General features: G+C 41.8%; 1 protein-coding gene across 1 annotated transcript in view; it reads right to left on the minus strand.

The window, feature by feature from the left end:
* Positions 1-14188, minus strand: part of KIF4A (kinesin family member 4A) — a 173626-nt gene that overhangs the window by 14140 nt on the left and 145298 nt on the right. Inside the window, exons 20-22 of the mRNA XM_055121514.1 lie at positions 12247-12402; positions 12051-12151; positions 730-859 (exon numbers count right to left, since the gene is read on the minus strand). Of these exons, the coding sequence (XP_054977489.1) occupies positions 730-859; positions 12051-12151; positions 12247-12402 (387 nt within the window). The remainder of the gene's footprint in view (positions 1-729; positions 860-12050; positions 12152-12246; positions 12403-14188) is intronic.

The following is a 14188-nucleotide window of genomic DNA, read 5'->3' on the forward strand; positions in this document are numbered from 1 at the left end:
TATGACAGCCTGACCTTTTCCAATAAACACTGACAGCAACATTTATGAGTACTTGCAAGAGGTCGAGCTGGAGCGATAGCACAGAGGTTGGGCTTTCGCCTTTCACGCGGCCGACCCAAGTTCGATTCCTCCGCCCCTCTAGGAGAGCCCTGCAAGCTACCGAGAGTACCAAGCCCGTGCGGCAGAGCCTGGCAAGCTACCTGTGTGTACTGGATATGCCAAAAACAATAACAATAAGTCTCTCAATGAGAGACGTTACTGGTACCCGCTCGAACAAATCGATGGGCAACGGGATGACAGTGACAGTGCAAGAGGTCAAGCATTGCAGATATTAATTTGAAGTTATAATTTTTTGCTCCCTCTACCCTTCCCACCAATGCTGTAGTTATATATTTTTTCTAAGTGACTGGCCTATTTTTGATTGCACCCATTTTTTTTTTTTGGTTTTCTTTCCTTTTTGGTCACATTTGGTGATTTAGGAGCTACTCCAGGCTCTATGCTCAGAGGATGTTCGGGGGACCACTTGGGGCTGGGTATTAAACCTGGGTGGGACTCCTAAATGCAAAGCTGTTCTCAGTCTGTTAGACTATCTCTCTGGTTCCAGTAAACTCTAATATTAATGGCACCATGGTTTTTTCCGTGAAAATTGACAATAAACATTACAACATTTAGTATTATTTCAACCTTCAAGTTAAACCCTGAATTGCTGGTAGGAAGAGTGATGATTACCTCTCCAATTAAATATTTCAGGGCACATTTAGCCTCTGGAATGGTAGCAATATTCTCCCAGCGGTGTTTTGGTCTATCTTCACTTTCTGCATCCAACAGCTTCTGCTGTAGGTCAGCAATTTGAGCACTCCTTCAAAGAGACAGAAATATTGTCAGTTGTTTCAACATCAAGGGGCAGAGAAATGCTCTTAAAGAGCTTAAAGAGAAACTTTAGTTTTATCAATGAAAGTATCAGCTAAAGATATATAAATAATGATAGACTAATTTGGTTAGATGTTTCAAATCATGTGTTCTGCTACAAGAGTCTCCAAATGGTTCTTTATCAATTCTGGTAAAAAAAATGAGTCACAGTGGGGCATTGGAAAGAAGAGTTTTAGTAAGAATTCTGTTGTAGTGTCAAGTGTAATATGACTTCACTTTGGAGCAATATAACCTCAGATTGTGATATAATAGCTATGTAATAATAAGACTCAGGTTGGATACCTGAAGGGAAAAAATTCCCGAAGAACAAACAGATAATGTAAAATGGAATCAAAGAACAAATCAACACCTATGGTAGGGTTACAAGAGACTGCCTTCTTTATTGTCTTTGGGTCAAATCCATCTGTACTCAGGGATCAAAACTATTGAGGCTTAGGGGACCATTTATGATTCTGGGATTGATCCACCAATATAAGCAACTTACCTGCTGTACTTTCTCTTCACCCTGAAACTGCCTTTTAATTTGTTTTAGGTTGTTACAATGGTGTTAAAGCTCATGGTATCAATGTACACAATCACCGCATCCCAACATCACCAATGTGCCACCAGTGTTCTGATGTCACTTACAGCTTGATTTTCTCATTGTTGTTTTCTTCCTAGTGTTTCTTAATAAGCTTTTTAATACAAGGCCAAAGGTTTGTCATTGTTAGGCACCATTCTCGTGTTTGCTGTGTATATTCCATAGGTTCATACAGTACTTGTTCTTCTTTCTCCCTCTTACGTATTTTGCTTAACACAATAACCTCTAGCTCCATCCACACTGCCATAAATTTCATAATTTCATCATTTTAAGGCACATATTGTTCTGCTGTGTGTATGTACCAGAGTTTATTTGTTATTGGACATTTTGCTTGTTGACAGAGACTATCTTGAAGCACCTGCCATAAGACTGAGACGTTTCTAAGACTAGATAGGCTGGCACTGATTAGAGAGTATGGTCTGAGAGTGAGGTCTACATAATATTTCACTTTATTCATTCTCCTGAATCAAATTTGCTAGGTGTCCAGTGTGAGGGAACACTTTGGCTGGTGCGTTAAGCATGCAGTCTTTGTAAATTATACAGAAGATCAACAGTAACAAAATCTATGGTCTTTGAACCCTTTCACACTCTTTTTTTTTAATTCACTATTATTATTATTATTATTTTTTGCTTTTTGGGTCACACCCAGCGATGTTCAGGGGTTATTCCTGGCTTTGCACTCAGGAATTACTCCTGGCCGTGCTTGGGGGACCATATGGGATGCCGGGGATTGAACCCAGGTCGGCTGCGTGCAAGGCAAACACCCTACCCGCTGTGCTATCGCTCCGGCCCCTGCTTTCACACTCTTATTGAGGGAGGAGGCTGAGGATGGCCTATTGGCGAAGAGTCTGCTTTACAAGTGTGAGGTCAAGAGTGCTAAAAGTAGGTAAAGGGACAAACTGATAACCTTTCAATACCTACATTGCAAACCATACTGCCCCAAAGGAAACAGAGACAGAGAGTGAGACAGAGAGAGAGTAAAAGAGAGGAAGAGAGAGAGAGGGAGAGAGAGTACCTGCCATAGAGGCAGATTTGGGGGTGTGGGAAGCTGGGAGGGAAATTTGGGACATTGGTGGTAGGAAATATACACTAGTGGAGGGATACTGTATGACTGAAACCCAATCATGAACAACTTTGTAATTGTGTGTCTCATGATGATTCAACCAAAAAAATGAAATTAAAAAAAATGAATTCAATCCCTAGCACCACACTGCTTATACTGAGCATGCATGATCTTGCTTGTGAGCAATGTCAGTTTTGCTTTGCTGGGTTTCGGGTCACACCCAGAAGTGCTCAGGGGTCACTACTGGTGATGCTTAGGGGTTCATGCAGTGCTGGTGATCAAACCCACGCCTCCTGCATGCAAAGCATGCATTCTAGCTCTTTGAGCTCTCTCTCCAGCCCAACATTGTTGTTTGGGATCCCTGTGGCAAAACAAAGTGGGAGATCTCTGTGCACTGTCACCAGATGAGTACCACAACTAGGTATGGGGCCACTGCAACCAACTGTGCAACCCCTACTCACTGCAGCAACAACAAAACAAGAAGAAATGAGTAATAAGATCAAATACATTAAAAAATGACTGAGGACTACCAATGCCTTTGTATCTTAAATAATATTAAAAACAGAAAAAAAATAAGGACCAAAAAAATCTCTCATATGTGAGATATAAAGAAACATAGTAATGGAACAATGAATTGCCATCGGCATTGTAACTGAAAATTTTGTAATGATATGAGCATATAGTGTGTATTTGTGGTGAAGAATCCCTCGGGACACTGGTAGAGGGAGACTTGCACTCTAGTGATGGATATGGTATTTGAATATCGTGTGCATGAAAAGTAAAATTAGCAGTATGATCATGGTACTTCAGGACTGGAGAGATTCTACAGTGGGTAAGGTGCCTGCCTTGAATGCAGCTAACCTGGGTTCAATCCCTGGCATCCCATACAGTTCCCTGAGCCCACCAGGAGTGATTCCCAAGTGCAGTCAAGAGTTACCCATGAGCACCGTTGGGTGTGGCCCCCAAACCAAAAAAGTCACGGCACTTAAATCTAAATAGTAAACAAAAAAATTGAGGAACTTTAAGAAATTCTGTTCAAAAAGGGAATGCCCTGTCATAAAGGCGGGGTGGGGGTGGTGGGGGGATGAGGTGGGGGTGGTGGGAGGGATACTAGAATCATTGGGGTGGAGAATGGGCACTGGTGGAGGGATGGGTACTCAATCATTGTATAACTGAAACTCAAGCACGAAGGTTTGTAAGTCTACAGCTGTACCTCATGGTGATTTACTAATAAAAAATTAAAAAATAAAATTAAAAATTAAAAAAACACAAAAAGAAAAAATTCTGTTCACACAGTACCTTGTAAATATTTATAGTATTAAAAAATGAAACTATGGGGCCAGAGTGCTAGTACAGTACATAAGGTGTTTGCCTTGCATACAGCCGACTTGGGTTCAATCCCTGTCACCATATATATTCTTTCCCCACCAAGCCTGGCAGGTGTGCTCCCTGAGTGTAGAGCCAAGAGTAAGTCATGAACACTCCTAGGTATGACCAACTAACTTAAGAAAGTAAGACTAGGGGCCGGAGCGATAGCACAGCGGGTAGGGCGTTTGCCTTGCATGCGGCCGACCCGGGTTCGATCCCGGGCATCCCATATGGTCCCCCAAGCACCGCCAGGAGTAGTTCCTGAGTGCAAAGCCAGGAGTAACCCCTGAACATCGCTGGGTGTGACCCAAAAAGCAAAAAAAAAAAAAGAAAGTAAGACTAGTAAAAAATAGTTATTAATTTACTTAAAATTCATTATGTACTTATTTCATTAAAAAATTACTACTTTTGGAAGCAGAGAGATCATGCAACAGGCCTCTTAAATGCTTTGCCCTGGGTGGATTCCCAACACTGTGAGTCTCCCAAGCACCCCTAGGAGCCACTCTGGAGCACAGAGCTGTGAGTGGTTCCCCATGTGGATGTGGCCCTCAAAAAAAAAAACTAACTAAAGAAAAACACTAGCCTTTCTCAAAATAAAAAGTAATTGAATGAAAATAGAACCGCTTTACATTTTCTTTTATAAATCTCTGTAATGTCTTATTTCATAGAAGACAGATGGAGTGTCATGCCTCCATTTGCATTTAGTCTTCAATGGTATAGTCTGGTTGACATAAGTAATGACAATCTAGCCCCACATGGATATATAGTAAGATGAAGTAGAATTTTGTAGGTCACATCTGGTGGTGCTCAGGGGCCACTGCTCCAGTTGCACGGGGGAGGGGGGTGCTGGGGGGCAGGGGTGGGGAGTCACTTGTGGCAGTGCTCAGGGAACCATGTGAGGAGGATCAAAGCAAAATACACCACATTTAAAGAAAGTACCTAAACCTTCTCTGGACCTAGAGGAGAGTTATTTTGTTTTGGTTTTTGGCCACACCCAGTTGTAATCAGGGCTTACTACTGGCTCCGTGCTCAGGGATCACCTGGCAGGCTGGAGGAACTATAAGTGGTGTAAGGAGTCAAATTTGCATTGGCCATAGTCAAGGCAAGCGTCCTATTGACTGTACTTTCTCTCAGGCCTCAAAAAAACCCCAAGGGAGGAGTTTTGTAAACAAACCTTTTTTTTAACGAAAGTCCCATTCCCTTTCTCTTTCTGCTGTGATGACTGAGGGTCACATACTTTAATTATGGTGCTTGATAAGCACACTCACTGGACGTAGTGCTCTAGTTTTGTTGCTCAAGCACATCCTGGTTAAAGTGTTTGCTGGGGGTGGTGCACCCTATGTGCCATGCTTGTACAGACCTGGCTGTGGCAGAGTTTGTAGCAGAGCCAGGGGGACCAAACAAGAGAAATAACGTGACTGTGCTTGGCACTGATAGGGAGAAGGGTGCCAAGGGTCAAACAAGATGTATCATGCATGAAATATAGGAGGTCTGGACCCTGAAAATTATAAAGACTTTTCAAATACTTGTGGACTTTCTTCTTTTAGGCAACATCAAATCCCAACAAGTTTAAAAGTTAGTTCCTTAATAGTTGAAATGTAGAATCTGAACTCACCACTAATAAACTCTTGTTAATTTTATATTTAAGCCAATTGGTCTATCTTGCCATCTGAATGAACTGTTTATCCTATGCACTTTTGTAATACATCATTTTGACAACACTGTCATTCAGAGCCTTTAAATGTTAACACATTTTATTTACAATAAAAATGATTGTTAATATCACTACTGGTGTCATCAGGAAAGTTATGAAAAATCAAACTCACTGTGGGTGCTATAAATTTTATAAAATTCCAACTTTTGCTCGAAGCTTCAGATTTTTATCTTTGGTGACAAACACTATCAGTTGTTTTCTTTGAAGTGACAAGCTCACTCAGTTCCTTTCTGAGAAAATGTCTGCCAAGTACCCAAGTCTGAATAACCATAGTTTGTCTGTCAGCTGTTCTTTCAAATAAAACGATGTTCCAAGAGAAAGGGGGCCTGTTGTGTTCACACCTCAAGCATTTGCACAAATGCTTTTCTTCCTGACAACCATCAGACCTCAGCATACCACACAGTGCTTTATGCATTCATTCCATTCTTTTACAAAGGATATTAAAAAAAAACTCAGGGTCAAAATTGAATCCAATTAACATATTACGTTATTGAAGCTGCTCTTCAGTAAAGCTATCTTTTCTTTCTTTTATGCTGTTTTTATTTTGTTTCTGGGCCCCACCTGGCAGTGTTCAGGGATAACTCTGGGCTGGATGCAGAGGCCCATATGACATCCAGGGACTGAACCCGGGTCAGGACATACAACGCAAACACCGACCTGCTGCATGATCACTCTGGCCCCCATCTTTCTACTCTGTTTGTAAACAATGGATGCCAATAAAGTATACCATGAATTGCTAGTCCAGGTTGGAGCCACACGTAGTCATGCTGGAGGTGCTCGGGGATCAAAGCATGTGTATAGCCCGCTGTGTTATCTCTTTGCCACTTGTGTCATTGCTTTGACTCAAACTAGGGTATTGCCACTTTTTTTCACTGTTGCTTATACACTGCCATGAACAATTTCAACAGAGTAAAAATGACAAACGTTTTAATATTGTCGTGAAAAATGATTTTGATTACTCAGATCCCCTTGAAAAAAAAGGATCCCAAAGACCCCATCCCCCATAGACCACTCGTTCAGAATCCTAGTGCAGTATATCTTTCCTTCGACAATATTCCAGTCTGTCTAGATTTATAGGACTAATAAATGTAATCGGCAGAGCCTGGCAAGCTACCCGTGGTGTATTCGATAGCCAAAAAAAAGTAACAACAAGTCTCACAATGGAGACGTTACTGGTGCCTGCTGGAGCAAATCGATGAACAATAGGACGGCAGTTGCTACAGTGCCACAATAAATGTAAGAGATTTTATAAATGTAAAGTATAACATCTGTAGCACATGACTGAGTACTCAATTTTGAAAGAGTTTAAAGAAGAGGATTATTAGTGAGAAATGAACAGTAAGAATGGTTCTCGGAAGAGGTGATACAGAACAAATCAGAACTATCATCTTATATGCTGTTTCCTATCTTTACTGACAATTCATGCCCCTTAGTTATTTAAAAATCTATTTTAAGCAAGGGATTTGTTTCTGTGGTACAGCATATGTCTCATATGTGTGAAGTTCTGGGTTTGGTCCAGGCATCAGAAAAAGAAAAGAAAGAAAACAAAGTTTAGTTTAAATCTCACCAACTTTAGAAAAATTTATACAATTTAACTAATTTCTGGCAACTGCTCACTACTTGGCACATATCGTACATTCAAATAACTATTTATTAGATCGCACTCATATGTGGATTGTAAAGTAGCAGAATGGGACACTAACACCCAAGAGTAGTAGAGATTAGAACCAGGAGGTCTGCCCCACAGCTTGGAAACTGGCCTCACATGCTGGGGTAAAAGGCAGCAGAGACAGAAGGAAATGCCTAGTAGAGAATGTTGGGAGGACCCACTTGGGTTGAAAGCTGAGTACCAAAAGTGGACTATAGATGAACATAGTGGCCACTCAATACCTCTACTGCAAACTACAACATCCAACAGGAGAGAGAACAAAAGGGAATGCCCTGCCGCAGAGGCAGGATGGGGTGGTGAGGGTTGGGATGGGGGTGGTGGGAGGGATACTGAGATCATTGGTGGAGGAGAATGGGCACTGTTGGAGGGATGTAAACTAAATACAAACATGAAAGTTCATAAGTTTGTAACTGTAGCCCATGGTGATTCAGTAATAAAATTTAAAAAAACTATTTTTATGCACAGTGCTATGCAGGTATAGTTAACAATTGACACTTAAAACCAAAAGAAAACTAGATCTTGATTTGTAGCCTTTGTTAGTTGCTGTGGTATGAATACTCTAACCATAACCAATTGTCAGCTACCAATGATTTAGCATATCCCTAACAGCTCACACACTGCTCTAGAAAAGCACTCCATGTCTCTACACTATTTCCACTCTAAAGTAATGATGGTAAGTCTATTCTACCTATATATCCCAACTAAATTCAGTGCTGCACAAGGCAGAAACTCAAATGTTGACTAATTTATGGACATAAAAGCTAGTGTTTGTTGCTAAAAACAAATGATCTTCAAGATCTTCAAGGCAATAAAATTTTATTATCCAAAGGCACCATAAAATCTTTGTCAAATATCAGGGTTATACAAGGTACTGGTTGAAATCTATAAGAAGAAAACATCCAATCCCATCAGAAAATGGGGCGAACAGAAACTTTCTCAAAGAAGAAATCCGAATGGCAAAGAGGCACACGAGAAAATGCTCTATATCACTAATCATCAGGGAGATGCAGGTCAAAACAACAGTGAAATACCCCAGAGACTGGCACATATCCAAAAGAACAAAAACACCCGGTGTTAGCAAGGATGTGGGGAGAAAGGGACTCTCCTCCACTGCTGGTGGGAACGCCGACAGACACAGTATGGATGTTTCTCAAAAAATTAGAAATTGAGCTCCCATTTGACCCAGCAATACTACTTCTGGGAACATATTCCAGAGATGCAAAAAAGTATAGTAGAAGTGACATCTGTACTTGTATGTGCATTGCAACACTGTTTACAATAGCCAGAATCTGAAAAAACCCGAGTGCCCGAGAACAGATGACTGGTTAAAGAAACTTTGGCACATCTGTATCACTGTATCACTGTCATCCCGTTGCTCATCGTTTTGCTCGAGTGGGCACCCGTAAAGTCTCCATTGTGAGACGTGTTACTGTTTTTGGCATATCGAATACGCCATGGATAGCTTGCCAGTTTCTGTCATGTAGGCGAGATACTCTCTCGTTAGCTTGCCGGGCTCTCAGAGAGGGACGAAGGAATCGAACCCAGGTCAGCTGCATGCAAGGCCAATGCCTTACCCACTGTGCTATCGCTCCAGCCCTATAGGTACATGTACACAATGGAATACTATGCAGCTGTTAGAAAAGATGAAGTCATGAAATTTGCATGTAAGTGGTTCAACATGGAGAGTATCACGCTAAGTGAAATGAGTCAGAGAGAGAAGGACAGGCATAGAATGACCACACTCATTTGTGGAATATAAAGTAACAGAATGGGAGACTTACACCCAAGAATAGTAGAAATGGGTACCAGGAGGATTGCTCCATGGCTTGGAAGCTGGCCTCACATGCTGGGAGAAAAGGCAGCTCAGATAGAGAAGGGACCACCAAGTAAAGGGTGCTTAGACGGCCAGCTTGCGAGCTGAAAGTAGACTATAGACCGAACATGATGGCGACTCAATACCTATATTGCAAACCACAACACTCAAAAGGAGAGAGAGCGCAAAAGGGAATGCCCTGCCACAGAGGCGGGGTGGGGGAGGTGGGAGGGATACTGGGATCATTGGTGGTGGAGAATGGGCACTGGTAGAGCGATGGGTACTCGATCATTGTATGACTGAAACGTAAGTACGAAAGTTTGTTAAGTCTATAACTGTACCTCACGGTGATTCATTTAAAAATAAAAATAATATTAAAAAAACTTTATCAAAGTCCTGTTGTTTATAGATTTCATACACATATAAAAAACAACAGAAAAAGATTAGAGAAGCTTTGTAGCATAATTTCTAGTAATAAAACCAGGAAGGGAGAGGGGCTGGAGAGATAGCACAGCGGGTAGGGCGTTTGCTTTGCACGCAGCCGACCCGGGTTCAAATCCCAGCATCCCATATGGTCCCCTGAGCACCGCCAGGGGTAATTCCTGAGTGCAGAGCCAGGAGTAACCCCTGTGCATTGCCGGGTGTGACCCAAAAAAAAAAAAAAAAAGCAAAAAAAAAAAAAACCAGGAAGGGAGAAAGCAAAAATGTGTATAAGTAATTCTAAATATTTTTTGCAAAACCCTTCCTTCAGGGAAGGTTCTTCTAGGAGATTACCTGAGGGAAAAAATTTCATCTGGGGGTTCAGCACTCTAGATTACTAGATATGGTCATGGGTGGGATTCCATTTAAAGTCACATTGGTTTCTCCTTCCATTAGCTAGTAGTCTATTTATTTCTAGTCATTTTGTATGAACATAGTAAGTGATTAAGCTTAAACTTTAGAGCATTAAGCTTAAAGGTTCGCTCTTCCTGGGGACATTTTGCTATACATCCCAGACTTTAGTCCTCAGGTCATGTTAGTCTTTCTTAACCCCAGTAGGGTCCTTATCCAGTTACTACTTTTTGGGTCATGGCAGTGTTTGTTCCATGACTGTGCTCTTAAATTACACTTTTGGGGCTTAGTTTGTCCCTTTTCAATGCCAGGGTATCTTACGGCTTGCCCTGAGTCCATCAAAGTCCCTCGCTGGGACTTTCCTTTGGGGGTGTTAGGGAGTAAGGGAAACTGAGGCTTAAGTTAAGTAAATATGATGGATGCCCAGGAGTAAATATTATTCAGAGTCAATTAACTACCACGTTACGAAAGCATAGCAACAACTGTCTTCCTGTGTCTATATAAAAAAGGACATTGCTAAACCAGGCAAAGGACATAAAGGAAAGAGAAAAGCAATATAGGATTGGGAGTGCCTGATGGAATAAGGTGTGTCTTGGGAACACTGTGGTGGGAGTAACTCAATAAACCCTGCGGGAGGAGCAAGTACAAACAATGTTATGCAACCATGGCCAACCCAGGTTAGACCTCTGGTATCTCATATGGTTCCCTGAGCACTGCCAGTAGTGATACCTAGGGCAGAGTCAGGAGTAACCCTTGAGCATTGCTGGGTGTGGCCCAACAACTCCTGCCCAAAAGATCTATGTTCCTTGCAGCATTTAGTATGATAGCAGTAAAGTGACAATACAAATACAACCAAAACCAGATGAAGGAATACAAAAGTTGTGGTATAAAAACACAATGAAGGGGCCAGAGTGATAGTACAATGGGTAGGGTACTTGCCTTGCATGCAGCTGAACTGAGTTCAACCTCATACAATCCTCTGAACTTGCCAGGAGTGATCCCTGAGCACAAAGCCAGCAGTAAGCCCTAAGTACTGCTGGGCGTGGCTCCAAAACAAAACCAATAAATATTCAATAGGATAGGTGACAGATATAAAAAAAATTATGAAATCACACCATATGCTGTCACAAGGATGGAACTGGAGGATGTTATGTTAAGTGAAATAAATTGAAGAAATATAAATACTGGATGATATTATTCATCTATGGAAAATACAGAGACAAAACAAGGGAATAGACAGTATTGACAATGACAAATCCCTGGTCTTGGATTACAAAGATTAACAACATACAGTGAGGAGAGCAGTAGGAGGAAAGAAAAATCACACTGAAAGTGACATAGGGATCATGGTTGAGGTTCGCGGGCACACTGATGGTGGCTGGGTTCAATAACTATATCAATATCATGAATTTTAACACTATAAACTAAACTACATTATATAAATAACTACTTCTTTCTGTTCCTCCATGAACGAAGCTTTTAAAACGCAGACTTGCTTTGCATTCAGCCAACTTGGGTTTGATCCCCAGTACCACACACGGTCCCATGAGCAGCACCAGGAGTGATCCCTGACCACAGAACCAGGAATAATTTCTAAGTACTGCTGGCTGTGGCCCTGAAACAAAACACCCAAAAAACATCTTATTGAAAGTACTTAATTTATCGGGGGTGTGTGTGGGGGGTCTGGGCCACACCCACCAATGCTCAGGAGTGATCAGGAGTCACTCAGGGGACCATATGGGATGCTCAGGGGACCATATGGGATGCTGAGATTGAACCTAGGTCAGTCATGTGCAAGTCAAATGCCCTCCCGCTGTACTGTAACTCTGGCCCCTTTAAATTTTTTTTAAAGTTAAAAGCTTTTATATTAAAAATTGTTTTAACCATAGTACATTTTTCAGGTGAACATCAATATAAGTCAGCAGTGGCATATACTACATAATGAGAACCACTTAAAATTTAGCTGCATCCTTCAGCATACAATTTAGCCTTGAAAAATATGTTTTTGAGTCACTGTAGTAGGGTGTTCTATTTTGATTTGAGGCATCAATTTTTATAGTGCCTTCAAGATAATCCCATTACCTGAGTTCCATTTCAGTCTCTAGGCTTTCAATCTGCTTTGTGATAGAATCCTCTGACTCAGAAGCTGGTCCACGCTGATCGGCACGTGAGAAAGTGCGTCTCTGTGAGGGTGAAAATGAAATAAATGAAACTAATTCTCCAAAGTAGGATGAGATTCTAGAGAGATTGCTAAATCTGATTCCAGTAGAACCCTTACCCTAAATTTAGGCGGTGGATTATCTCCAGATTCCTTTTTTTCTTTAAGTTGAGCCACATCCTGAGCAAGGATCTTTCTATCTTCAAGAAGGTCATTCAGATGGCGTCTGGCTTCCTCAGTACTAACCAGAACCTCAATTTCATTTCCAAGCCAACTCTAGAAGAGAAATCAGTGATATGCAGATTAGAGATGAGAACTTTCTAGTCCACAAGCTAGTATGTTCTTTGGTTTTTTGGGTCGCACCTGGCAATGCTCAAGGGTAATTCCCAGCTATACACTCAGGGATCACTCCTGGCAGTGATCGGAGGGCCATATGGGATGTCAGGGATCAAACCTGGGCTGGCTGAGCGCAAAACAAATACCCTACCTGCTGTACTATTGCTCTGGCTCCCCACAGGTTAGTTTCAGCACCATATTTCTTCTCATTTCAACCAGAGCCCAAGTAACTGGAAGTGAGATTTCCATTCGTGTCTACTGCACTGTAACACTGTTGTCCCATTGTTCATCGATTTGCTTGAGCGAGCACCAGTAATGTCTCCATTGTGAGACGCCAGGCGAGAACCCCCGCCACCCAAGGGACCCAGCCCTGGCAGCTGTCCTCCATTACCCAACCGCCGCCACGCTCCAGGCCGCTTTCCAGACACATTGTAAGACACTTCCTACCCATTTTCCATAATTACCACACCATATTTGATGGAGTTCAGACAGTAGGCAACAAATCAGAGTAATATGTATATATATATATGTACATACATATATATACACACACCTATTGGAGAGCCTGGCAAGCTACCGAGAGTATCTCACCCACACAGGCAGAGCCTGGCAAGCTACCCGTGGCGTAGTCGATATGCCAAAACCAATAATGATAGGTCTAATTCCCCTGACCCTGAAAGAGCCTCCAATCATTGGGAAAGACAAGCAAGGAGAGGCTGCTAAAATCTCAGGGCTGGGAGGAATAGACATTACAGTTGCCTGCTCGAGTAAATCGATGAACAACAGGATGACAGTGATAGTGACAATGGATGACAGAATGGATGTATATTCTGATGATCTGTTTTACTTAGTAGATATGCACTCATAAAAGTTAACTAATTTCTTTTTAAAAAGTAAGCGTATAATATGGGTCATAGCTACAGTACAGTGGTAAGTACTTTCCACGTGACCCAGGCTCAACTCCCAGCACCATATATGATCCCTAGAACACCACCAGAAGGGACCCTCAGACATAGTGCCAGGTGCAAGCCCTGAGCACATACAGGTATGGTCACAGAAAATTACTCCCAAAATAATAATTTTTAAATGTTTTGTTTAGGGCTAGAGAGATGATAGCACAGCAGGTAAGGTGCCTTTCACACGGCCAATCCCAGTTAGATCCATGGTACTGCAAATAGTCCCCTGAGAACTGCAGAAATGATCCCTGAGCACAAGAATCCAGGAATAAACCCTGAACACTGTTGGTATGGCCCCAAACCAAAAAATATTTTAAAAATGTTAAAAATCTAGACTCTTAGGCTCAACTTTTCATTTGGGGGATTAAACAAAGAAGTGGTAGGGACTGTGCCTGGCTCGGTACTTGGGTGTCCCTCTTAGGAGTAGGGCTTGCACCAGAGTGGGCTGTAAGCAAAGCAAGTGCTTTATTCCCTGTACTACGCTTCTGACCCTAGATTAAACACACACACACACACACACACACACACACACAGAGTTTTGAGGGCCAAACCAACCTTGTTAATGAAATAAAAGGTCTACATCCAACAGTGACTGGGAGACCATAAGGTGCTAGGGATTGGACCTACATCCTTGTATAGCCTGACCACAGCCTGGCCACATGCCTGTCTCCCAAAACTATAGAAACAACAAAACAATATACTAAGGCGGCTAGCTATAAAAGTAATATACATATAGTACTGCAGCACTGTACTCCCCTTGTTCATTGATT

This window comes from Sorex araneus, chromosome X, assembly GCF_027595985.1.
Source record: "Sorex araneus isolate mSorAra2 chromosome X, mSorAra2.pri, whole genome shotgun sequence".
Classification (NCBI taxonomy): Eukaryota; Metazoa; Chordata; class Mammalia; order Eulipotyphla; family Soricidae; genus Sorex; species Sorex araneus.